The 26,717-nt window shown below is 52.5% G+C and overlaps 1 protein-coding gene across 2 annotated transcripts in view; it reads left to right on the top strand.

Moving 5' to 3' along the window:
• Positions 1–26,717, top strand: part of ECE1 (endothelin converting enzyme 1) — a 54,271-nt gene extending 27,554 nt beyond the window's left edge. For both annotated transcript variants that reach the window (XM_060080580.1, XM_060080588.1), the window contains exons 7-19: positions 1,035–1,100; positions 2,234–2,425; positions 8,177–8,319; positions 9,972–10,086; positions 14,502–14,612; positions 16,080–16,178; positions 16,632–16,709; positions 18,222–18,325; positions 21,775–21,885; positions 22,568–22,635; positions 23,433–23,623; positions 25,752–25,847; positions 26,515–26,717. In XM_060080580.1, the coding sequence (XP_059936563.1) occupies positions 1,035–1,100; positions 2,234–2,425; positions 8,177–8,319; positions 9,972–10,086; positions 14,502–14,612; positions 16,080–16,178; positions 16,632–16,709; positions 18,222–18,325; positions 21,775–21,885; positions 22,568–22,635; positions 23,433–23,623; positions 25,752–25,847; positions 26,515–26,691 (1,551 nt within the window). In that variant the 3' untranslated portion in view covers positions 26,692–26,717. The remainder of the gene's footprint in view (positions 1–1,034; positions 1,101–2,233; positions 2,426–8,176; positions 8,320–9,971; positions 10,087–14,501; positions 14,613–16,079; positions 16,179–16,631; positions 16,710–18,221; positions 18,326–21,774; positions 21,886–22,567; positions 22,636–23,432; positions 23,624–25,751; positions 25,848–26,514) is intronic.

Genomic DNA, 26,717 nt, shown 5'->3' with positions numbered 1-26,717 from the left:
TGGTTTCTAAGCTTGCTTATTTCTGGAGGCTCCCAACTGTGAGATTTTTGCAGGAAAGTTGTGAAAGGGCAGGCTTGCCTTCCTTGGGTATGTTGGGGTCACTGCAGCACAGGTGAATCTTTGGGGTTCTGATTGGTTACTGTGGGTCCCAGGAGTGATGTCAAGTCCTGGGCACAGCTGGAGTCACCTCCCGGTCACCCCAGCTCAGTCTCTGGCCTTTGTGGCTCTGCTCGGAATAGCTTTGAGTCTACCTCTACCTGCCAGAGCCTGCCCCAGACTGAGTATCAGCACACCCAGGGGACCCCAGCCCTGGTCTGCTCACCCTCAGAGGCAGAAGCAAGAAACCCAGGTTGGGGGTCCTGAAGGCTAAGTTCCCACCCACCTCTGCCACTAACTCACTGCGTAACCATGGGCAAGTGCCTCAACCTCTCTGAGATGCAATTTCCTTATCAGTCAAATGAACTATAGCAATACCTACTCTAGGTATGTCAAGGTGTGGCCCAAGGCTCTGATAGGAGCTATCAGGGACTGACCCTCCCTACCTGCCCAGCACCCAACAAGGCCCTCACTGGCACTCTCTCCTTGAATCCTCATTCCAGCTCTTCGGGTTAGATAGTTCCCCTATTTTCCAGGTAAAGAACCTGAGGATCAGAAAGGTTTGGCAACTTGACCAAGGTGACACAGCCGTGAGTGGCCCTGGACTGCTTACCACCTTGGGAAGTGTTTAATGAAGCAGAAGTGCTCCGCCGAGCCTAGAAGGAGTTTAAAGAGGAGGGTGGTTCTGTCTGACCTTCAGAAGGGCCCCAAATCCCCGCGGCTGACCACATGTGTGGGAAGGAATGTAGCCCGACATGTGTCTGTCCCCTCGCTGGGGGGCCCATCCCAGGGGTGGCCTCAGCTACCAGCTTGTGCTCCTGCCAGGGCCTGAGCTGCTCCTCCATTGCCACATGCCTGCGGAGACTGCGTGCAGGCGTGTGTGCGCAGGTGTGCGTGCGCAACAGGAGATCCCTTCTCACCCCCGCCTTTCTCTTCAGGTGGACCAGTCTGGCCTGGGCTTACCCTCGAGGGATTATTACCTGAACAAAACCGAGAATGAGAAGGTAGGTGTGCCTCTTCAGAGAGTGGCTCCCGCCTAGACCACCTCTCTCCATGGTTCGTCCCCCTCGGTGTTCCCTCAGTGTACACACCTCTGCGGGTCTTTGAAGCTAGAGGAATATAGAGGTGTCCCTTACCTGGCAGTCCCTGGCAGGGGAGGGGTATCATTTGTCCCCATTCTAGAGTAAGGCTCTTCCATATTCAGGCATCGTGGGCACAAGGGACAGGTGTCATTTGTCCCCATTCTAGAGCGAGGCAGTGGTAACGCCCACCGCCTTACATACACATCACCTCTGGCCTTCCCAGTAACCCTGCAGGTACTGAACATCTCTGAACTTCATTCGCCTTATGTGTCACATGGGCATTATTTTTACCTGGCCTGTTACAGCGGAAATAAGGCTCAGAGATGCTAAGTGACCTTATCAAGGTCACACAGCTAGTCGTCAGTGGTGAGGCTGAGATTCTCCAGATCCGCTAACTCCAAAGCCCACACCTTTCCACCCCCCTGGCTGCCTCCCGTGATGTCCCAGGGAGACCTGGCCTGAGGTTCGTTGACTGTCCATTCATGATTCCACCCACTTGTATTGAGCAAGTGCCTACCAAGTGCCTGATGCTAGGGAGATAGTGGTGAATAAGACCAACTTGGTCCCTGCCCCATGGGGCTTCGAGTCTGGGAGGGGAGGCAGATGTTAAGTAACTAACCACCTGATTAGAGGCATGATGATAAATTGTGAGAAGGGAAGGGTGAGCTGAGAAAGTAACCTGGAGACCTAATTCAAATCTGGGGGCCTGGTAGCGCAGGGTGGATCAGAAGTGCGTTCCAAGAACTGAGCAATGCAATGGCCCTCTTGGTGGCTTCCATGGGGTGAGCGTCCAGGAGGGAGGATGGGCTGCGACAGCAGGGACCAACCCACCTGGGGACCTTTGTGGGCTTTATCCTGAGGGCCATGGGGAACCAGTGAAGGGATGCACTGCCAAAACCTTTCTTGAAGCTGGTTTCTAGTGGGTGTCCTGGGTGAAACCCCCAGCCCCCTGGCTCCCTGTGCGGGGCTGCAGCTGGCCTGCCCCGCCCTGCCCCCCTTGTCCAGTGGGCAGTGGGTAGCAGCCCCTGACGGAGGGGGGGTGCTGGGTCCCACAGGTGCTGACGGGATACCTGAACTACATGGTCCAGCTGGGAAAGCTGCTGGGCGGAGGGGACGAGGACACCATCCGGCCCCAGATGCAGCAGATCCTGGACTTCGAGACAGCGCTGGCCAACATCACCATCCCCCAGGAGAAGCGCCGGGACGAGGAGCTCCTCTACCACAAAGTGACAGCAGCCGAACTGCAGGTAGCCGAGCCCCGCTGACGCGGAGGCCAAGGCAGCACAGGATTCAGGATGGAGGGCACTGGACTGGGGTGTTTACCCCCGCTTCACCAGACCCTCAGAACAACCCCGTGAAGCAGGGATGGTTGTTGTCCCCAGTTCACAGATGGAACGGAGGCTTAGAGAATTAGAGTTGCCTGCTGAAGGCCACACAGCCAGAGACCAGCCAAAGCCAGTCTCTTGCCCTACGCCAGGCTGCTTTTCTGCAACCGCAGCTACCTGGGGAGACTCTGTGGTCCTGGTAATATTGGCTCACATTGACTGGGCATTTCCAGTCTCTGAAGCTCAAGTACATCAAGCCTGGTGCACAGCCAATAAACGTGAAGGTTGGGTTCTGATGTCACCTCCCTTTTCCTAGCCAGGAGGTTAGGTGATGCGCTCAAGGCCTCTAGGCTCCTAAGTGGCAGGGCATCTGGGACCTGGACTCAGGCTTGGCTCACTGGAGCTCTGCTTTTGACCACGACCCCTGGTGACCTCCTGGAGCTGTTACAGGGTCAGGGTCAGAACTGTGACACTCTCTGCCCTGGGTGTACCCATCTGAGAAGTCCATGTCTCTTCTGTAGGTCAGCCTCTACCAAAGCCTGCCCCCTGGTGGCTGCTTGGGACTTGCAGGTAGTGAGTTGATTGCCTGCCAGTTCCTTCTTTCCAGTTCGTGGCATGTTGGTGTCCAGCCTTCCCCCAGGCTCTGGGGTCGCAGAGGAATCAGCAGAATGGCCTTAGTCAATCTTCCTGTTTCCTGCCATCGCCCAGGAATGCTCGGCTAGGCCGTGCTTCCCTGCTCGGAAGGATGTCCAGGCCACCTGTGTTGAGGCTTCACTCTTCCTCTGCCCGGCCGAGTCCTGCCCATCCTTTAGAGTTTGGCTCATTTCTGCGCTTTAGGGAAGAACACCTAGGTCCCTACCCCTTTTTCTCTCTCCATCCCTCCCTCCAACAGGTGTCTATGGGGCTACCTTGGGGCCTTGCTCTTGACGTGCTTCCGGGCGAGTAAGGGACACCAGCGAGGAAACAAGCTCAATCTCATTGCCGAGTGCTTTGGGCAAAAGAAGCAGGGCACTGGGGCCAGGGGCAGAGCTAAGTCAGGGAGGGTGAGTCTAATGAATAAGTGAGCAAGAGCCGGGCTGACTGAGTGTCTCAGGCAGAGGTGCAGCCCACACAAAGGCTGGGGATGAGGGCAAGAGAGCCTGGCCTCCTTCTGGGTGCCAGCTGCCCTTTAGGTCCCCAGAGAAGCTGGCATCAGAGGAAGTGGTGCCGAGTGGATTGTTATGGAGGTCAGCAGCCTGTGCTGGGCACCATCTGGCACTGTTTTTCCGCTCCGAGGCCAGGAAGTCGAGGGAGATGCTGTTTGTGCAACATGATTTGATTTGCTCCAGCTGCCCAGTTCTCAGCCCAGAAGGGCTCCAGCAGTCCCTCTCCCCTGTGCAGTGGCCACAAAGGCAACTGACAGCCCAAGACTGGCCGAGAAAGCACAGTAGCCCTGGGCACATATGCCCCAGCATGGCTTCCAAGCTCTGCCCCCAGATGTCTTTTCACCATTGCTTTTGCTCTTTTCTTCCAAGCAAGCAAGGAAAGGCTTTTCCTCCCTCCCAGCTACAGAGTTCCCAGGGTGGGGAGGATTTTAGCAGAGGCAGCAGCCTGGAGTTGTGTGAGTCCTGGGCTTGGAGTCAGAAGACTGCTCTGGCCCAGCCCCACCGTGAGCCTTGGACAAGTTACATAACCCCCTCTTTGAGCCTTGGTTTCCTTCCTTGTAAAATGGGCTTTGCTTGCTCATTTACACCTGCTCCGTTGCAGAACACAGAGACAAATTAGGGACAGCCCCTGCCCTCATAAGGGGCAGTGGGTCTTAACTTTAAGTCACAGAATTCTTTGAGGACAGGTTGAAAACGGTGGCGCGTCTCCCAGAAGAAATGGGCATGGTTATGTATAAAAAAATTATGTCTAGTGTTTAAAGAAGTCCTGGACCCCTGAAGCCTGGTGTCCTGGATGAGAATCGGCCTGCCCTGCCCATGGGGTTGCATGACGGTGAGATAAGGCAAAGGATGAGATCTCATCTTGTAAACTGACATGCAATTCGAACATATTACAGTAATCAATCTTAGTATCATTTCTGTGTCATCGGTGATGACAGCCCACATCGCCAGCCCTAAACCAGTTTGATTCATTCCACCCTTGGACAGAGAATGTCTTTTTGTTCCCTGGTATCTGGAAATTTGGTTTTCTTCCCAGACACCAGGAGGCTCAGGGAAAGGCGCCCCAGCCTTTCACAGTGTGGTTCTAGGAATACTCGGCGGTTCCAGGCAAGCCCCCAGCAGCAGAGTCTGAATTCAGACGCATGAATCAAACATCCTTCTGTTGCTTCTCTAGGGGCTTGAGGACCTTCCTGTTCCTTTCTGGGACCTTCCACACCAAAAGTTGATTGGGAATGAGCCCCATCCTCTGATCTAAATTCTTCAGCTGAGATAGAGCCTGGGAGCATTCTCTTTCCTCTCCCACTTTGCAAGCCTACTTGAGCTGGGTGCTTGGTGACCAGCAGTGCTCTCTGGCTGCGGGTGTGGAAAATAGAGCTCATCTGTGTGCCCCAAAGGCTTTGAGTCACAAGTGGAATGTCCTGGTTGGTTAAAACAGCTGTCTCCATGGAGATGGACCCAGGCACTTGGGTTTAAGTTAGGTGTTCACTAAATCAGTAAAGATTGAAAATGTGAAAATCCTGGTATTCAACACATCCTGTTTCAGAGTTGTGGGAATTTACCTGCACAGAGCACCTGCTCTCCCAAAAGGAACAGGCTTGTGTTAAGTATACAGGGATTTATCATCAGCTGTATCTGTACCCTGATCAGAGAGTTCCAATCACCTGCAGCTTATGAAGCTCTTGTTAATTGTATAAACAGCGACATTTTGTAAACTTGGCGATTTTCCCGGGGGGCTTTGCCAGCAGGTCATACTGTCAGGTGGCTCTAAGTGTTGAGCCCTGTTTGACCATCTCACCTGGACACCTTCAAGTTTTGCAGCCACAGAAATTTGATGGGGAGCCCCAGAGGTCACCTGCTTAAGGAGCTCCTGCCAGGAAGAGAAGGAGGAATGGACAAGCTAGGGGAAAAAAGAAGCTCGATTTATCGTATAAGCTGTCCCGAGAGGCACAGAGTAGCCCACCCTTGGCAGGGATTTTTTTTTTTTAATTTATTTTTATTTTATCTGTGGCTGCGTCAGCTTTATTTATTTATTTATTTATTTATTTATTTATTTTTTGGCTGTGTTGGGTCTTCGTTTCTGTGCGAGGGCTTTCTCCAGTTGCAGCGAGCGGGGGCCACTCTTTATCGCGGTGCGCGAGCCTCTCACTGTCGCGGCCTCTCGTTGCGGAGCACAGGCTCCAGACGCGCAGGCTCAGTAGTTGTGGCTCACGGGCCCAGTTGCTCCACGGCATGTGGGATCCTCCCAGACCAGGGCTCGAACCCGTGTCCCCTGCATTGGCAGGTGGACTCTCAACCACTGCGCCACCAGGGAAGCCCCTTGGCAGGGATTTTTGTCTCCATTTGAGAGAAAGGCTGCAAAGTGACTTGAGGTCCAGAGCTGGTTCATGGTGGGGACCCCAATCTAGGTCTTCTCCAAAACAGGGCTCTTCCCAGCTCATCTTGGTGCCAGGCAGATGGGGATGTACTGGGGCCCACTGGGCACAGCTCTTCCCAACTCTGTGGGTAGTTTGCAATAGGTCATGGTGGGAATGCAAATTATCCACCATCACTGAGAGGCAGTTGTTAAATGTTTACCAGCACACCACTGCCCATGGGACCTTTGAGGTCCTTGTTCCCCAGCAGCTGAGCTGCACTTTAAAACCAGAGAGACTGTCAAGTGGGAGGTTTTTATGGCTGCCTCTGTCACTGAGGACATCATAAGTATTTACCAGCAGGTTATAGATTCATCGATGTCACAGATTGATTTTACGTTCTTAATTGATCTTCCTGTATGAAGGCCATTTATAAGGCATCTCTCACTTCCTTTATTTGTCTTACATTTTGCCCGTTTTCAAGGGAACAAAGAACAGAATTTGGAATCAGTCCCAGGACCACTCTTGGGAGGCTTTGAGCAATGATTACAATAGCTAATCAATGATTATAATAGCTAACATTGATTGCTTGCTAAATGCCAGATACCATTGACATTACAGGCATTTTTGCTGTAACACAGTATATGCAGTCCTGAAAAACCTTACATCCTGTAAAACTACAGGACTGAAAAGAACTAAAAACAACAGAACATATGGGGAAAATAGGACTAGAGTAGTCCATTCAAAAGTTGTGTAACTTGAGGACATTATGCTAAGTTAAATAAGCCAGTCACACAAGGACAAATAGACTGCATGGTCCCACTTAGATGAGGTACATAGAGTAGTCAGGTTCACAGACAGAAAGTAGAATGGTGGTTGTCTAGGGCTGAGGGAGGGGGATGGGGGAGTTATTGTTTAATAGATTCAGAGTTTCAGTTTTGCAAGATGAAATCTGTGGATGGATGGTGGTGATGGTTGCACAACGTGAATATATTATACTTAATGCCACTGAACTGTACACTTAAACATGGCTAAGATGGTAAATTTTATGTTACCATAATTTTTGTTAAAGTTGTGCCACTTGGTCATCAAAACACTCACAAGACAGTAATTGGAACCTTGAGAAATAGCTTACATGGCTGGAGGCTGCCTGGTGGGAAATGGAACTCCTGGCTGTGGACACGGAGACCCCGAAGTTAGACAGATGGGAGCTCTATGCAGTGGGGCTGCCGTTAGGCGGGCCAAGGGCAAGTGCAGCCCTCTGGGAGCTGAGAGTTATGCAAAGTGGCATGTGCCTCTGTGGGGAGGGTTGTGTGCAGGTGCTCCTTTTAAATTATCTTAAAATAGAGCTGACTGGCTTCCTGTGTGGGCATCGGCTGAGCTGTGGGCTTTTCCTCTCTGATAACCTCTTCCTGAGGTTATCATCCTATGCTTGCTTTTCCAGATCCCATGCCTGAGAAAGACCTTCTGTGGACCAGAGAATTCCATACATTCTACTGCTGTTATTCTTGTAGTTACCAATCATACAGAAGACTGATCATATAGAATCTAGTTGATGTTACAGGACCACATGTTGAGTAGAACAGACAGGATTACTTGTTTAATTCTCACACTAACCCTGTGGGGTGGGTTTTATGATGATGATGAGCCTCACTTTTCAGATGAGATCCCGAGGCACAGAGGGGCTCATCCACCTACTCCAGGTCACACAGCTAGTAAGCGTATGAACCCAGGCAGTTGGCTCCAGATTCTACACACATCCATTACAGACGCCTCTGAGGCTCAGTTTCTTCATCAGTAAAATGGGGATAATGGTACCTACCACCTAGGCTTGTCATGAGGTCCAACTGAGAGAAGATGTGTGTCACTGATGGTGGCACCTGGCACTGGAGGGGCTTGACCAACAGTGGCTGCCGCTGCTGTCACTGTGTCTCCTCTTATTCCATTTCAAGTTACAGTTTGGTGTTTGGTGCCTTACAGTTCTATGTACAGCGTCTCTGACAACAGTCAGCCAGCCTGGGTTTGACATCTGCCCAGTGCACCGTCAGCCAGCGCCCAGCTCTTTGCTTTGTCCGCGGTGAGGGCTCGATGGCGCCTTCTTCAGAAGAACGACCTAGAGTCCTGGGCTCTGAGGAGAAGCAGCCCAGCCAGAGTCACGCTGTCTGCTTCCCTTCCAGGCCTTGGCGCCCGCCATCAACTGGTTGCCCTTCCTCAACACCATCTTCTACCCCGTGGAGATCAACGAATCTGAGCCTATAGTCGTTTATGACAAAGAGTACATGAGCCAGGTCTCCACCCTCATCAACATCACAGACAAATGGTAAGGGCACCCGGCCGCCTGGGATGGGCCTCTCGTGGGCAGCCTCTTGGTCACACATGGCCCCTCTCCTCAGCCAGGACAGGGGCCACACTGACTAGGAACATGGGCCCTGGGCTGGCTTCTATGAGAGGCTGCAGGGTACCCAGGCTCCTCCGCCCGCCAGCTTGGTAGCCTTGGGCATGTTTCTTTCCCTTTTTTGGGTTCATTTTCCTCATCCATAAAATGGGGATACAAATACAGAGAACTGAGTGAAATAATCTGTGTGAAGTATTTTAACACAGTGCCTGACCCTGAATGGGACTCAGTAAATGTTAGGTAATAATTTAGTTAATATTTATGATTTTTAAAAAATATTTATTTAGTAGGCTTCCCTGGTGGCACAGTGGTTAGGAGTCCGCCTGCCAGTGGAGGGGGATGTGGGTTTGAGCCCTTGTCCAGGAAGATACCACATGCCACAGAGCAACTAGGCCTATGCGCCACAACTACTGAGCCTGCGCACTAGAGCCCGCGAGCCACAACCACTGAGCCCGTGTGCCACAACTCTTGAAGCCCACCCGCCTAGAGCCTGTGCTCCTCAACAAGAGAAGCCACCACAATGAGAAGCCCGCGCCCCACAATGAAGAGTAGCCCCCGCTCGCCGCAACTAGAGAAAGCCCACGCACAGCGATGAAGACCCAATGCAGCCAAAAATAATAAATAATTTTTTTAAATTAATTAATTATTTATTTAGTTGGCTGCGTCAGGTCTTAGTTGCGGCACACGGGCTCTCTAGTTGTGGTGTGCAGGCTCTAGAGCGTGCAGGCTTAGTTGCCCCCCAGCATGTGGAATCTTAGTTCCCCAACCAGGGACTGAACCTGCATCCCCTGCATTGGAAGGCAGATTCTTAACCACTGGACCACCAGGGAAGTCCTGTGATTTTTTAATTGTAGAGATTTGTTGCAGAAATGTTTTTAACTACAGAAAAAAATTGAAATTACCCAAAACACTCATGTTGATCTTATGGGATGTGTATGTGTGTTTGTAGAGAGAAGCAGGTATGTGAGAGAGAGAGTGAGAGATGGATTTTCTAATACATGGTTCCTTTCTTCGCCATCATTGTGACCACGTGTATAGTCTGCCTTTCCCTTGACCTTTACCATAAGCACCTTCCCCATGTCATCCCAGACCCTCTGCAGGTCTCATTTTTCATGGCTACCTAATATTCCATCAAGTATAAATATGATTATTTACTCACCGTTCCCCACTTGTCAGACTTTCAGGTTGGTTCCAGTTTGAGGCTGGATGTTCACCATAGTGAACACTATATCTATGTGTGAAGGTGACTTGTTTGCAAAGGTGACACCAGCCACAGATAGTTCTCTGTGCCCTGGGGGTGGGGGCAGTGAGAGCTCTCATTCATGGAGACATTGGCCAGGCTGGCCAGAGCTTCCTTTCCTGCCCCTCCGATTCTTAGGCCCCCTTTCCCACCTTTGGCCTTCTGGCTGGGTCTTCCCCAAGCATTGGAAATGGCCGCTCCTTCCCTTCCTCAGCCCAGTACCACACAGCACCCAGGGTGCATCTCCATGAGCGCCCCCTAGAGGCCAGTAGGGGGAATGCTGTTGTGCATCCAGCCTGGGGCACTTCTGAGCCTGTCTGTCATCCTCTTGCCTCAGCCTGCTGAACAACTACATGATCTGGAACCTGGTGCGGAAAACAAGCTCCTTCCTCGATCAGCGCTTTCAGGATGCCGACGAGAAGTTCATGGAAGTCATGTACGGGACCAAGAAGGTGAGCACCTGCTGTGCGCCAGGCCCTAGAACTCGCGAGGGAGGTAGATGACAGGCAGAGGATGAAGAGGGCCACTGGGGATCCACCATGGTGTCCCTGGGCGCACAGGAGGGGATCTAAGCCAGCCAGGGGTGGGCAGAAGTTTCCAGGAAGAGGTGATTACACCGTCTTCAAGTGTAAACAGGGCTCTCAGTGATTTAGCTAATTTACAGCAAAAAGTGGCTTCTGGTCTTTCCCTTCCGACTCCTTCTTGATGGTGATGGTGATAAGGCTTTCCTTGTGTAACTCATGTGACTGTCACATCCCTGCAAGGTGGGTATGATCATCAGCCCCCCTCACACAGGGACCCTCCCAGTAATACTACTTCTTCACCATAAATGTAAAACCCTTGGAGCAGCCCCTGACCCACGCTAAGTACAACACGAGTGTCCACTGATACTATTATCCTCCCAAGCCCCAGACCAGGTCGTTTCCACCAGCTTTATTTTATTTTATTTTATCTTTTAGTATTTATTTATTTATTTATATTTATTTGGCTGCGCCGGGTCTTAGTTGAGGCACGCGGGATCTTCGTTGAGGCATGCGGGATCTTTTTTTTAGTTGCGGCACACATGTGGGATCTAGTTCCCCGACCAGGGATCAAACCCGGGCCCCCTGCACTGGGAGCCCGGAGTCTTAACCACTGGACCACCAGGGAAGTCCCTTCACCAGCTTTAAATGCCCCACTGTGACCCCTGCCCTCCAGCTACTTCCACCTCCCCAAGGAAGTGGAGGTCATTGTGTCGTTCACACAGCCAGCTAGTGCGCATTCACTGACGCCCTGCCACCATGTGCCAGACTCTGAGCCCAGTATGGAGACACTGAGATGGGGTCTGTGCCCCAGGCCCCCACGTCTGCTGAGGGGACTGAGAGAAACCGATCAGTCCTCACGTGCTGAGGGGATGCACCAAGCCGGGACCCCTGCAGGCAGCTAGGAGGTGCCCCAGCCACAGAGCAGTGGAGGCTGGAGTGCCAAGCCCCCCTACCCCGGCACACCCTGCCCACGCCCAGGACCGCAGCTAGCAAGACCCCAGAGGGCGAGCAGAGCTGGCACCAGGTGGACTGTGCTCCTGCAGCCCCTCCCAGAGTCCAGGGGACTGAGCAGAGCCAGGTGAGGACTGGCAGAGAATGGCAGGACGTGGGCCCCAGAGTCGATCCTGGGGAAGGTTCTGTCTCTCCCTCCCCTTGTACACCCACCTCTGGCAGGAAGGGGACAGAGGGAGAGGGAGGCTGGGAACAATCCCTGCTCCTGACAAGAGGGGCTTGCTCAGCCACGAAGGCCACCCTGGGCCCGCAGAGAAGGGCCAGGGGAAGAGCTGGCTGCCCTGCCCTCCTTCCTGCCCCACCTGCTCCTATCTTGGACCAGCCCTGGGTGAGGGCCTGGGTCACAGACGCGACAAGGCAGGGACTCTGTCCCCTGAACACGTGGTCTCCCAGGAGACTTTATACAGGAGGGGCCCGACCAGGACCCGGGATGGTAGTTACAGAGACGGCTCTGTGTCGGGGGCACACGCCTCCATCATCCCTTTACCCTCACCCCGGGTTACAGATGAGGAGACCGAGGCTCAGCGAGGTAAGGGGTTTCCCTAGTCGCCCAGCAAGGAAGCAGCCAAGCTCAAATTCAAACCCGGGTCTGGATGACTACAACTTTGGGCACTTTGGGCTACTCACTATTAGTGATAATAGATAAACTGTACCATTACTGGATGTTTACTTTTTATAGGCATTACCTCACCAAGCTCCTGCAAGACTTGTGCGTGTTGGAAACCGTTGTCATCATCTCATTTTACAGATGAGGCAGCTGAGGCTCAGTGAGGGGCAGGGACTTGTTCAGTCGCGCAGCTTGTACGTGGAGTGGCTCTCAAACCCGGCACGTCTGATTCCACAGCCCGTGCCCCTGAGCCCTGCACCACTCAGCCTCTACTCTGCAGGAACCAAACGTTAAAAATGAGTTTCCTGGTGGTGGCCAGGGGCAGCAGGTGGGGAGAGGAGAGTGGGGAGTTGTTGAACGGGCGGAGAGTTTCAGATTTGCAAGAGGAAAAGTGCCGGAGATTGGTTGCACAGCCAGTAGATATAACACTACTGGACTGTATACTTAGAGTTCCCCGGATCAGGCTCAACGTGCAGCTGCTGCGCTGACTAACGAGGTGCTGAGAGCTGGTGGGACACAGGAAGGCCTTGGCAGAAGCAAGGGCAGCTGGGAGACCCTGGACGTGGGAGGCTCTGAGCTGGGGCTCACTAGATGCCCCGGGGCTGAAGGGGGAAGACACTGCTCATCTGGTTCTCATTCTCTGGCCCTTCCCACTCCCCACCATGGCTGCTTCTGGGTCCAGGCCAGGTCCGTCTAGCTTGCGTCCCACACAGCTCAAAGCACAGCCCTGCTGTGTGACCTTGGGTAGTCCTTGTGGCTCTCTGAGCCTCAATTTTCCCATCTGTTGTTTGGGATCATCCCTGACCTCATCTCACAGGACCCTTGGGAATGGCCTCCATTTGCAAAAACACTTTTAATTTGTAAAGCCTTATCCAGGACATCCAGGTGTCCATCCTCGTAGGGAGGTAATAGCACAGAGCTTTGGGTCAGAAGTGCTGAGTTTGCAATGCTTCCTCTAACCATACAGCCTTGGGCAAATCACTTCATTGGATCAGGGAGCTCAGTCTTCCCATCTGTAAAAAGGGGTAACTAATCACTGCCCTATTTTATTTACCAGAGGGTTGTCTGGGATTACATGAGGGAACCCCTACAAAGTCTGCTGTAAAGGCTACCATACTCCACACCGTGTTCTTCACCTGCAGAAAGGAGCACAGAGAGTACCTGCCTCATAGGGTTAACAGCGAGGATTCCGCAGGGTAGGGCCCCGCACCCAGTAAACACTTACTAAACGTTTCCTACTATTGCTGATGCTATTACGCTTTTTATGCACCTGTCTCTCCCCCGAATGTTCTGGGCATTTCAACTGAGCCCTTTGAGGGCAAGACCTAGCACAGTCAGGGCACAGCAGAACTGCTCAGAGAACGCTGGCTGTGTGAATTAATGAATGTGTGCGTGAATGAATGGGTTTATGCGAAGAATCCCCTGAGAAGACAATAAGAATCAGTCCATGATTCAGCCGTCCCAGCCTGGAGCCTCCACAGAGCCCAGGAGTTAGAATCCCCCTGGGCCCAACCTCCTGAGTGGTCAGGCTCCGCCAGATCCAGGTACAGCCCGTGTCCAGCTGTAGGCTTTGAAGCTGAGGAAGAGCAGTGGGTGGGGTTGCGGGGGAGGAGAGGGGCGGCCAAGTGGACACATGGCTGGGAGAGTTTAAAAGAACTTAGAGAAGGCTGGAGTGCCTTTTTCTTTCTTCCTTTCTTCCTTCTTGCCTTCAAGAAAATTTTTAAAAAGGTGTAGTTTACACACAATAAAATGTATACATTAAGTATACAGGTTAGTGAGTTTTGACAAATGAAGTCACTCCTGTAACCACCAACCCAATCAAGACAGAGAACATTTCCATCAGCCGTTCGTCCAGCGTGCTCTGCGCAGGAGGGTCCCTTGCCCGCCATTTCCATCAGTGCCCCCGACCCAGCATCCCCAGAGGTGGGCGTAGATGGGACCACACACTGTGCGGGCTTCCTTTGCTCAGCAAAACGGCTGTGAAATTCATCCATGTTGTGTACATCAGTTGTTCCTTCCCTTTTGTTTCCAAGTCGTGTGCTGTTGTATAAAAATACCACATTTTGTTTATCCATCTGCCTGTCGATGGGCATTTGTGTTGTTTTCAGTTGATGGCTATTATGAAGCAGGCTACCCTGAGCCTGGGTGGTTTTTACCACCTGCTCTTCAGGGTTAAGAAGACTCGGCTTCCTCTGCAGCACAGGGTTTATGTGAGCAGGGCCACCGCTTGTGGTCATACGGACTGTCCACAAAGGCTGCCAGGGCAGGGGAGCAAGTGGGGCTGAAGCTAGCGCCTCACCGGGGGGTAGAAAGTTAACTGCCCAAGGCTCTCTGCCACCAGGATCCTCATCCTCTTCCAGGAGGGCAGGAGGGGCGTGGGGTGTGGAATCAAGCACGTGAGAGTTCCGGTGGCTGGGGGACCCTAGACCAGCAGCTTCCCCTTGCTCAGTACCTGTTTCCTCATCAGGCTCCCAGGTTCATTCTGATGGCTCCGGAGGATACCCTCAGCACCTGTGACGTGCTCTGCGGGAAGTAGTAGATGCCGCTGATTAGGGCTATCCCGTGGCCTCTTGGTCCAGTGCCTAAAATAACTTCCACGGGGTCAGAAAAGGTCTCCCTCAAGTTCTGGACAGAAGCACGGGCCTAGCTGGTGCCACCTCCCACACAGACGGGGGCTGGGAAGACGGATGGGGGCCATGTAGCCCCTCTGACTTGTGTTTTCCAGACCTGTCTTCCTCGCTGGAAGTTTTGCGTGAGTGACACAGAGAACACCTTGGGCTTCGCCCTGGGCCCCATGTTCGTCAAAGCGACCTTCGCCGAGGACAGCAAGAACATAGTAAGTGTCTCCCTGTGCACACAGGCTGTGACATCACTCCTGCGACGGCCCCTCCCGAGCCTGACAGCCCACGCTCTGGTCTGCTCTGGACCTTCCCTACCCAGGCCAGGGCTCCAGCTTTAACCCCAAGGTCCTGTTTTCTTTTTTTTTCTTTTTTTTTTTTTTGCGGTACGCGGGCCTCTCACTGTTGTGGCCTCTCCCGTTGCGGAGCACAGGCTCCGGACGCGCAGGCTCAGCGGCCATGGCTCACGGGCCCAGCCGCTCCGCAGCATGTGGGATCTTCCCAGACCGGGGCACGAACCCGTGTCCCCTGCATCGGCAGGCAGACTCTCAACCACTGCGCCACCAGGGAAGCCCCAAGGTCCTGTTTTCTAAAGCCTTGAAGACTCTGAGTTACGCACAATAGCTACGATGATCGGGTACCAGGCACTTTATCTGTAGTAGCTCATGTAACCCTCACCGCAGCCCGGCCAGGTTATTCCAGCCATCTCCACCTCCAAGGGGCAGGCAGGACCCAGAGAGGTAATGCTGACAGAGCACCCTGACCTCGAGGGGTGACAGACAGAGGAACCTCATGGCTGAGCACCAGGAGACAGCCAGGCCCCAGCTCAGATCCTGGCTTTACCTCTTCCTGGCTGAGTGACTTGGGATAATATTCTCACTCCGTGAACATGGAAGTGGGAGTGTCCATCCTGCCTAAATGACATAGTGCACGCAAGAGGGCACCTGGCACAGAATAAGGGCTCAGTAAATGGTAGCTGTTACGTCGTTGGTACCACTTTTATTTCTAACTTTAACTGCCTAGATATTATTTGCAGTCAGAGGTTAGCAAACTGAGACTCAGATCTGTTCCGTGACCGACCATGACCTGCCTGTTAGTGGCTGATGCCACCAGTCCCTCTGCTCTTTCTGCTGCCCGACTCCACCTTCCCCTGCCCTAGAGTCTTCAGTCTCCGGGTCTGCTCTCAACATTATCACCCTCAGTAGCAGCCATTCATCTCCAGCCCAAGCAGAGCATTTCTGAAACCGCTCCTCAGAACTCGACCTCTCTAGATTTTAAAGCCCAGTTCATCAGAAGGGAATTCTGTGATCCAGTACATCTGAGAACAGCTACATATTCTGGCATCTCTAAAAAGAGTCGCAGTGCCTGGTACCCAGTAAAGGCTCTGAAAAGTCCCGCAGCAAAGAGACTTTTCCAACGTTCCCAAAGCTGGCCCTGAGTGTATTTGACCAGGGAGCTCTGTTTACAGAAGTCCAGTCTCATCTCACAGGATGTTACAGAGGAACGAGTGTTGGGGGAACATGGCCGTGGCCCCCCCTGCTTAGCCCAGCACCTTGGAGCACAAGGCCTCGAGCCAGGATTTGAGTTTAGTCTCTGGCCTGGCGTCATCCTTCTCCCTGGGATGCCCACTGCCTTTAGGCAAGTCCAGTGCCCAGACCTGACTAGTTCAGCTGCTATCTCCTCAGGCCAGCGAGATAATCCTGGAGATCAAGAAGGCATTTGAAGAGAGCCTGAGCACCCTGAAGTGGATGGATGAAGACACTCGGAAATCAGCCAAGGAAAAGGTGAGGCTGGACGGGTGCTGGGAGGGGTCCCTCACAGAGGGCAGCAGCCTCAGAGAGACGAGGGTGGATGAAGGAGGGACTAGTTTTATCCAGTGAGCGCAGCACGGTTGCTGTCCTGCCTTCAGGAGGTGCAAAGTCCAGCACGATGGAGGGACAACCTTGAACACGTGATCGGATTAACAACTGTATGAAAACAAACTGTGCTAAGTGTGCAAGGGAGGTGTGACCATGGATGAGACGCGGCCCAGCAAGGGGTGGTGACCAGGGAAGGCTTCCCTTGGGACATGACATTTAGGCAGAGACCCCAAGGATAAGTGGAAGTTAGACAAGAGAAAGGGACGTGAAAGCTCTGAGATGGGAGGAGCTGGGCCGTTTCCCTTGGCCCAGACCCTGAGCCCGGCACCCACAGAGCACTGCTGGGCGCTCACTGTCCTCTGTGTCTCTCCTGCCCAGGCTGATGCGATCTACAACATGATAGGCTACCCCAACTTTATCATGGACCCCAAGGAGCTGGACAAAGTGTTCAGTGATGTGAGTTGCTCCCACCCTGCCCCCTTGCATTCCTGAATGCCCATGGGGGCCCTGCTTGGGAAAGGGCAGAGGCTGGGTCTGGGTGGGCCGCTGGAGGCACCATGACTGTCAAGACATCTGGAGATGATGTGGTGTGGGGTTTGGGCATGGACCGCGAACTAAGGAGCCGTTATCTGCTCCTTCCTCTCCTGGGCCAGCTGGTGACCCCCGCCTCCCCAGAGCCGCTTGCAGTCAATGACCAGCACAGCACAGTCAACTCTACTGAATGAGTGGGAGATAACGGGGGAAAACAGATCCTAGAAGTTGTAGAGAGAATTGGTGTCCGTGAAGCATCAGGGGGTGGAGCACAGAGTGGAACCCCTCATACACTTCCCAGCCCCACGAGTTGCCTCCTATCCCCAGGCTTCTCCCCAACCTCCCCAGAGAAACCTGGACCTCTCATTCGGACTTTGAAATGCTAATGGGAAAGAGGAAGCATAAATCCCAAATGCACGTTTAAGCTTAATTTAGGCAACAGGCGTAGTTGATACATCCCTGGTGGTTAGAGCTTTGGGCAAATCACTCCTTTAAATGGATTGTGCTTCTGCCCCGAAAGATAAAGTTTTACACCTTATAATTGAAATTTGTGAATTCAGGCATTGTAGAAATTGTAATAACCGCTCATCATGGTTATATTTAAAACCAAAGAATAGTAAAACTACTTCTGAGAATATGGGACTCATTCTGCAGCCTTTTTCCTTGAGAGTAATTTTAGATGCTCCAGGGTATCATGATATAAGATGAGGGGCTCCTGGAGACAGCCCAGGCAGACCCCACAGGATTGGAGTCATGACCCCAAGGGCCTAGCATTTTTCCAGAGCCCTGATGTAAAGCCAGAAAGTTCTAGAGCAGATCTAAGGGAGAACCTTGCACCTGGCAAGAGCTGAAAGGCCGGGCTGAGTGGTGAAGAAGGTGTGCAGTGATGTCTGTACCCTGATGTTTCACAGATCCCAGCTGGATTTATGAGGTCTGTGCTGGCCAGTGTGGTAGCTACTAGCCACAGATGGCTAATTAATTAAAATCAAAATTAATTAAAAATAATTAAGTTAAAAGGTTGTACTAGCCACATTTGAAAAGCTCAGAAGCTACATGTAGCTGATGTCGACCATATCTGACAACATAGGCATAGAACATGTCCATCATCACAGAAAGTTCTGGACCCCACTGGACATATTTCCCACCTAAGGCCCTGGCACGGCTGCAGGGGCTTCCTGCTGCCTTGAGACACTGTTGGGTGCTGGGCGGCCCTGGGTGAAGCTCTTGGTGTGTCCTTGGAGTGGGGAGGGGGCCAGGCCCCAGCAGGATGAAGGGCCAAGGGAAGAGCCCAAGCCTGCAGCTCCGAGCCCTCCGTTCTGCCCTGCGGACCAGCCCCCTGACTGCATGGGGTCTCAGTTTCCTCGGTTTTAGAAGACACGGTTTGCGTTCAGGGACCTGAGTGGGCTCTGACCCTGTGGCTTGCTCCCGTCTGTCCAGTACACCGCGGTTCCAGACCTCTACTTCGAGAACGCCATGCGGTTTTTCAACTTCTCATGGAGGGTCACTGCCGACCAGCTCCGGAAAGCGCCCAACAGAGATCAGTGAGTCCCCGGGCCTCTCTGGGAGGGTACGGGCTCCTGCAGGCAGGTATGGGGGCCCAGCTCTCCTTCAGCACGAGCAGGGTGCAAGATGTGACTGTTGTGAGGGCCCTCTGAGGAGCGGGGGCGGCTGTTACCCCGCTCAGAAGCCAGGAGCTGAGATCAGCCTGAGTCTATGTGCCCTTAGCACCCAGCCTGTTGCCAGACGGAGCTTCGTCCCTGGAGTTGAGCGGGCCTGGCATCACTGCCCAGCTCCACCACTTCAGCGTTTTGGAGCCTTTGCTTCATTATCTGTAGATAGGATGGGAGGAGCTTAGTAGCCTCCTAGAAAACTCAGATGTAATCAGCCAAGTACTAGTTCTCAGACTAAACTCCCTCCATGCCTAAAACATTTTGCAGGGTAAATCTTAGAGAAAAGAGAAAGCAACTTCTTTGCCTCTGGCTCCCTCTTGTGGACAACAGGGGTTTGAATTGTCTTCAACCAGGGCTCCACCTAAACGTGCAAGAAGGTGGTCTTTGATCTCCAGAATAAGGCACAGGCACTGCCCCAGTGTTGTGAATTTATTTGAAGTCTTTTAATTTAGCTTAAAATTTTCCATCTAAAGTTAGTCTCCTACTCATTAATATACCCACCTCTTAATACATCTCTGTGGGACTTACCAGAGGAGACATCGTGACTGTTGAGGCTCTTGGAGAAAATATCCTTTCTGTCTCACTCTACTCCCCACTGGCCCTTCCCACCAGAAAAACCATTTGGAAGCCAAGTGTTTCATTACTATCTACCATCAGGGCCCCTTCTACACTCTTAAAATCATTGAACCCCCAAAAGCTTTTTTGTTTATGGGAGTTATATATATATATTTTTTTTAATAAATTTATTTTATTTATTTATTTTTGGCTGCGTTGGGTTTTCGTTGCTGCACGCGGGCTTTCTCTAGCTGTGGCGAACAGGGGCTACTCTTCGTTGCAGTGTGCAGGCTTCTCATTACAGTGGCTTCTCTTGTTGCGGAGCACGGGCTCTAGGCACGCGGGCTTCAGTTGTTGTGGCACATGGGCTCAGTAGTTGTGGCTTGCGGGCTCTAGAGCGCAGGCTCAGTAGTTGTGGCGCACGAGCTTAGTTGTTCTGCAGCATGTGGGATCTTCCCGGACCAGGGCTCGAACCTGTGTCCCCTGCATTGGCAGACAGATTCTTAACCACTGCACCACCAGGGAAGCCCTATGGGAGTTATATTGATTTTTCTGAAAATTTTATGAAAAAGAACAATTTTTTAAAAAATTTATTGAGAAGAGAAGTATTGTTTTACTTTTTGCAAATGTCTTTAATGTTTGGCTTAATAGAAGACAGCCAGATTCTCACATCTGCTTCTGCCTTCACTCTGTTACAATATATTGTTTTGAAATATATAAAGAAATTCTAGGACTTCCCCAGTGGTCCAGTGGTTAAGACTCCACGCTCCCAGTACAGGGCACACAGGTTCAATTCCTGGTTGGGGAAGTTCCACATGCGGTGTGGCCAAAAAAAAAAAAAGAAAAGATAGGAATGAAGAAATTCTAGCCTCACACAGACATGTAGTTAGAAAAGGGAGGGACCTTTGAACAGGCTTTTTGATACATATGCACATCCTTCATTGATCCTATACCATAACGCGACAGGTGTAACTTTCTTAAAGGTTAATTGCACCACCCTCCGAAACCATATTCATAAACTTTTCATACTCTGTTACACTAAAATCCATCAGTCTGTCTTGCGCTTTGAACGGATCTTTTACCCCTGTATAATTTTGTAACACCATGCATTGGTCATTTGGAAAACAATGCTTCACTGAATTTCACGTATCTTCCAAACAATAACTTCTTCATTTTAGAATATCAAAAAAAATCCACATTTGGTAATATCACTGCTGACCTCCAGAGAGAAGTCTTTAAGTATTGGGCAGCTGTCAAGTTTGTGGTGGCTGATACCAGTTTTCCAAATTTTTGCTTAAAACTTCAGGTTTTTGGAAACCTTGAATTTTTTGGTTTAGTTTTTGTTTTGTTTTGTTTTGCGGTACACTGGCCTCTCACTGTTGTGGCCTCTCCCGTTGTGGAGCACAACCTCCAGACATGCAGGCTCAGCAGCCATGGCTCACGGGCCCAGCCGCTCCACGGCACGTGGTATCTTCACGGACCGGGGCACGAACCCATGTCCCCTGCATCGGCAGGCGGACTCTCAACCACTGTGCCACCAGGGAAGCCTGAAACCTTGAATTTTTATCATTGGCAACAAATGGTGTCGGTTGTTTTCCTTGAGGTGATGAGCTCACTCTATTCATTTTCAAGGATATGTCTGTCAAACACCAGTCATCCTCTCAAGTACAAATGGTGTTCCATGAAAAAAACAGAAATGCTTATGAGTGGTTCCCATCTGGTCACACATAATATTTAGAGACTTGTACTCAAGGGTCTAGATTTAATGAAGTTAATAATTATGCTGCGTCATCAAGGATGTTCTTAAGTGAAAATGACTTTTTTTTTTCTGGTGAAGAACATGGTGACCAATTGAACAGCTGGTGCCACCAGCTTGACTCAGCTAGGACTCCAGCACTTTTACCCAGCATTGCTTTTACACCATCAGTGTAACAGCAACACGATGGGAAAGGCAAATAACATCTTAACAGTATTATGAAAATAGTTTGACCTCACAGAACCCCTGAAAGGGAATTGAGGGATTCCCATCCCGCCAGGTATCCACAGAGCACACTTTGAAAACTGCTGACAAATACATTTTGAGCCTAGATTGTAATGACTCTTTAGTATGTAATGGTCCATTTTGTTCTTTTTTTTTTCTGAGATGCTCAACATTTTTTTTTTTTTTTTTTTTTTTTTTTTTGCGGTATGCGGGCCTCTCACTGTTGTGGCCTCCCCCGTCGCGGAGCACAGGCTCCGGACGCGCAGGCTCCGGACGCGCAGGCTCAGCGGCCATGGCTCACGGGCCCAGCCGCTCCGCGGCATATGGGATCCTCCCAGACCGGGGCACGAACCCATATCCCCTGCATCGGCAGGCGGACTCTCAACCACTTGCGCCACCAGGGAGGCCCATCAACATTTTTTTAATTTTGTTTTTGACCACGCAGCATGGCATGGGGGATCTTAGTTCCCCGACCAGGGATTGAACCTATGCCCCCTGCGGTGGGAGCGCAGAGTCTTAACCACTGGACCACCAGGGAAGTCCTGAGATGCTCAACATTTTTAATAGTCAGTGAAATGAAATTAAACGTAAAATAAGATTTCACTGTATACTTGCTAACATGGCTAAAGTTAATAGTTTCTGGGACTGTTGTGTGCTTCTGTGGCCTGGGGCCTGGGGTCAAGGGGAATCCACACTTTTAGGGCTCTTGACACCCTCCAGATGGGCCGTCCCCACCTGCGCTCCCCCAGCAGGCTCTGAGCTTTCCCGTGTGTCTTGCTTGCAGGTGGAGCATGACTCCACCCATGGTGAACGCTTACTACTCGCCCACGAAGAATGAGATCGTGTTTCCGGCTGGAATCCTGCAGGCACCGTTCTACACCCGCTCTTCACCCAAGTAGGATGCTCCTGTTGCTCCTGCCCCATCTCCTCCCCCCTACCCCTCAGTGGATCCCCCAGCCCAGCCCGGCCCTGTGGCCCACAGCTGACCCCACGTGCACACCCATCTCGCTGAGAGCTCCTTGTCCCACTGGCCAGGAGATGTTGCCATGGAAACAACAGCCTTACTCCCTGTGCTTCCCTCCGGGGTCTCCGGGATCTCCAGGACCGGGAAGCCCCTGCACGGTGGGAACTTGGGGGTAGGAGCCACATATAGGGAAATTCCCCTCTAACAGCGTTCTAGAACAGTCTCAGCTGGGAAGTTGGGAAGAGTGAGGGCACTGTCTCGGAAATGAAATCCACACAGGCCTGGGTCCGAGTCCCAGGCCTGCTCTCTGCTGACTGTGTGGCCCTTGGGCAAAGTGCCTGAACCATTCCACGCCTCTGTCTGCTCACTTACAGAGTTAGTTACCAAGGCCTAACTCTTTGGGATGACCAAAGAGGACCATGCGGTGCCACAGAGCACCTGGCACAGTGCTTGGCATCCAGCGGGCACAGGCAGGGCACAGCAGACTCACCAGGCTCTGACTGGCTCAGGGGCCTGGCTGGAGCCCTGCGGGACTCTGCCGTGTCTCCCGGCTGGGAAAGCAGTGGTCCCTCCCCACATGGCATCACTCTCACCTTCGTGTCCTCCCCTTCAGTGCCTTAAACTTTGGGGGCATCGGTGTCGTCGTGGGCCACGAGCTGACTCATGCTTTTGACGATCAAGGTACAGGTTCCTTGGGGTCCCCTTCAGATGATTCCCCCACCAGCTTCCTGGCCCCACTGCTTCTGCTTTTGCTTCCTTCACGTCTAAAGGTCTTAGCCTTAGAGACAGAAGGATCTGGGTTCATATCCTGGCCTGGCCACCTGCCAATTGTGTGGACCTTAGCAAGTCCCATCAGTTCTGCAGGCCTCTGTTTTCTGCTCTGTAAAATGGGCATGATGCTTGTGTGGAGATTGTGAGGACTGGGCAGACTCACAGTGGAGCACCCTGCTCCAGGACGGTGTGCAGTGCCAGGGGTGGGTACCAGTAGTCAGCGGGGAGAGAACATTTCTCCACCACTCCAGAGATTTCTCCGGTCCAACCACAGTCAGAAGAGTTAGCACCTCTCCAGCTAATGTCCAGAATCCTCCTCATTGCCTCCTGCCTTGGGGACTCCAAGGCCAAGAAGGAGGAGGCAAGGCCTTGGAGGCCGGGCCCTGTCCCATGACCCTAGCACTGCTGGCTGCGTTCACCTCCTCCTGGCTCAGGGTCAGAGGCCCTTCACCAGCCTTGACAGTGAATCCAGCTCCACCGAAGCTTTGAACATGCTGGTCCTTTGCCGAGATCATGTTCCTCTACCCTCCACCCCCAGCCCAGCAGCTGATTCATGCAGCTCCTTTAGCACGCAGACCGCCCTCATCTCCCTGGTGCTGGGTGGTAGATGGGTGGGTCACTTCTCCCTGGGGGGAGAGGCACACGCAGCACGGGTCCCAGCTCTGCCTCTTCTCCCCCTGACCCGACACTTCTGTCTGACCCCGCAGGACGGGAGTACGACAAGGATGGGAACCTTCGGCCCTGGTGGAAGAATTCATCCGTGGAGGCTTTCAAGCAGCAGACCGAGTGCATGGTGGAGCAGTACGGCAACTACAGCGTGAACGGGGAGCCGGTGAACGGCCGGCACACCCTCGGGGAGAACATCGCTGATAATGGGGGCCTCAAGGCGGCCTATCGGGTAAGAGGCCCCCTCCTCACACACCCCAGGCCAAGGTTGGGACTGTCCAGCCGCTTCTCAGTTAAGGGTGGCCGTAGACAAGCTGGGGCAAGTGCAGCAGCCCTGAGAGCCTCAGTTGCCACATCTGTGGAATGGGTGGCCGTGAGGACTGATTGAAAGGGTGTCTATGAAGCACCTGGCACGGAACTGGCACATAGAAGGCTGTCTACTCTGAGTCCGACTGAGGTCACCAGAAAGAGCTTGGGTTAGACCCACCTGAAGACCTGCCTGTTCTTCCCTTTGCAGGGGAAGCCACCACTGACTCAGGCAGCAGTGGGCCCGGGAAAGGAGGGAGGGGTCAGTGGTCTTGGAGCCACTTCCGGCTCACATCCTGGTTCTGGAGTAAGTCACTCAGCCTCCTTGAGCCTCAGGATGCATGGCTGTGGCTCCCTAGTCCCTGCATTGCTGGGTGTTAGAAAGATAGCATGTGACCACTTGGGCTCAGGGCCTGGTCTGGAGTGGCACTCGGAGATGTTAGCTGAGTTGGAAGGGAGATACCAGAGGCCAGTGCAGAGCCTCCCCCTCCCCGTGGTAGTGAGAGCAGAAATCCTGCGAGGTGCCTGGTGTTGAGGCCTTACTGTGCGCCAGGCGCTGTGCTCAGCGCCCCCGACAGCTTTACCATTAGGTATCACACGCCCGTTTTGCAGGTGAGGAAACCAACTCAGAAACATTCAGCAACTTGCCTGACGTCCATTAGTCAGTGAAAAGGAATCGTGAACTTTCTACCCACCGTGTACGGTTGTTGGCGCCGGAGATTCTGTGACAAAACAGACAGGGATCCTGCTGTCCTAAAGCTCACAACTTTAATGGGGTGGGGAGGGGGAGAAAGGCAATACATACCTACACAAATAAATGAGGTAACTTCAGGTATTGATAAGAGGAAGAAGAATATAAACTAGGCCAAAGTAATAAAGGAAAATGGGGGGAAGGATGGCCCGGGGAGGCCTTCTGGAGGGGATGACATTTGAATTGAAACCTAAATGATGAGGAAGAGGCAGGGAAAGCTGGGAAAGAAGAGTAATTACGGAGGCCATGAGATGGACCCAAGCCTGGCGTAGTCAAGGACGGGAGCAGCGTGGAGGGAGGGTGGGGCCCAGGGCAGTGCAGGAGGCCGGAGGAGTGGCTAGACCAGGCTGCCGGCCTCGGCTGGCTGAGCAAGGAGCTTGGGTTTTATTCTGGCGACAGTGAGAGCCGCTGCAGGGGTTTTAAGTAGAGGAATGAAATGATCTAAGTTATCCTGTATGACAGGGTCAGCAGACCTACAGTCCCTGGGCCACATCCAGCCCTCAGCTGGATAAATCAATAAAAATAAATAAAAACTGGGGGGGACACAGCCATGCACATTCGTTTCCATGGTGCCTGTGTCTGCTTTCACACAACAGTGGCACCCTTGAGTTGCTGTGGAAAAGAGTGTTTGGCTTCCAAAGCTGAAAATATTTACTCTCTGGCCCTTTACAGAAAATTTTGCCAACCGCTGCTTTATGAGGATGACTTGAGTTGCTAAGTTGGGAGGGGATTGGAATTGGACCAGTTTGAGTCATTGAGACTAGTTAGAAAGCTGCTGTGAGGTTATCCAGGCAAGAGATAGGATAGAGCAATGGGAAAGGTGAGAAGTGGTTAGATTTGGGTTGTTCGGTTGATTGAAAGAGAAGAATCAAGGAAGAGTCCTGGGGTTTGGGCCTGAGTAACTGGGTGGTTGGTGATGTCACTATGATGGGAAAGTGATGTGTGTGTGTGTGTGTGTGTGTGTGTGTGTGTGTGTGTGTGTGTGTGTTAAGTTTGGGATGCATCTTGGATATCCAGCTGGGGCAGTAGAATATACCCAAGAAGAGGCTGGAGCTAGAAGGGTGCATTTGAGAGCCGTCGGTATTTAGATGTAGATGGTATTCAAAGCCATAGTGTTGAATGAGCTCCCCTCAGAATGAGTGCAGGTAAAGAGGATGGCTCCTCTAGGCTGAGCTGAGGCCACCACCAGAAGCTAGTCCCTGTCCCAACTGGGTAGATCTTCCCCGATCTCCCATGGTAGCCCCCACCCCATCCCGCTTGCTCCTGTGTCATGGGGACCCTGAGCTCTGTTCTCTCCCCCCAGGCCTACCAGAACTGGGTGAAGAAGTATGGGGCTGAGCAGACGTTGCCCACCCTGGGTCTCACCAATAACCAGCTCTTCTTCCTGGGGTTTGCACAGGTGAGTTCATTAGAGAAAAGCCAAACTCAGACACAATCTGCCATCTTGAGTTCCAGGAGGTCTGAAAATCAAAAGGCAAATTTCCTCAAATTGGGAAGCCCTAGCTCATTGGTCCGTCCGCAGGGTATTTACCCTGTAAGGAGGTGAGCTTCCTCATTAGAGAAATTCAAGGAAGGGCCAAGAATGCTGTTAGAGGAATTCCTGCATCAGGTAGGTGAGAGGACAAGGTGACTGCTAAGGGCCCTTCTGCTTCTGGGGTTCTAGCAATGTCTTGAAAACTCAAGACGTCCCGGGCTGTTCCTTGAGCTGGCATTCAGCACATAGCCTTATGTTGGTGCCCGGAGCCACCAGGCCATTAGACAGTTCGTTCTGCCCGGGAAGTGAGTGATCTAGAGTCAAAGTGGTTTTGGGGCAGAATCCTTCGTTCAGGTGAAATGTCACGAAGATGCCCGGAACAGACAGAGAGCTGCTCTGGCTGCAGCAGAGGAAGCTGGGATGGGGTCCCACCAGCCCCTGTCTCTTCCTAACCCACTTGACAGGCTCTCCTGGCCCCCGGGGGTCTCAGAACCAGGCGGGGCCCTTATTTCCCTGCTGTGGTAATGGGGCCAGTCTGGCGGCCCCAGGGCCCCGCAGTGACCCCAGCCTCTCCCATGTCGCTCCCCCGAAGGTCTGGTGCTCTGTCCGCACACCCGAGAGCTCGCACGAAGGTCTCATCACCGATCCCCATAGCCCGTCGCGCTTCCGGGTCATCGGCTCCATCTCCAACTCCAGGGAGTTCTCGGAACACTTCCACTGCCCGCCCGGCTCACCCATGAACCCTCGTCACAAGTGTGAAGTGTGGTGAGAGGGGTGGAGCACCAAGAGCTAAGA

Source organism: Mesoplodon densirostris, chromosome 2 (assembly GCF_025265405.1).
Source record: "Mesoplodon densirostris isolate mMesDen1 chromosome 2, mMesDen1 primary haplotype, whole genome shotgun sequence".
In the NCBI taxonomy this organism is placed as follows: Eukaryota; Metazoa; Chordata; class Mammalia; order Artiodactyla; family Ziphiidae; genus Mesoplodon; species Mesoplodon densirostris.
This window is presented reverse-complemented; position numbering and strand designations above follow the sequence as displayed.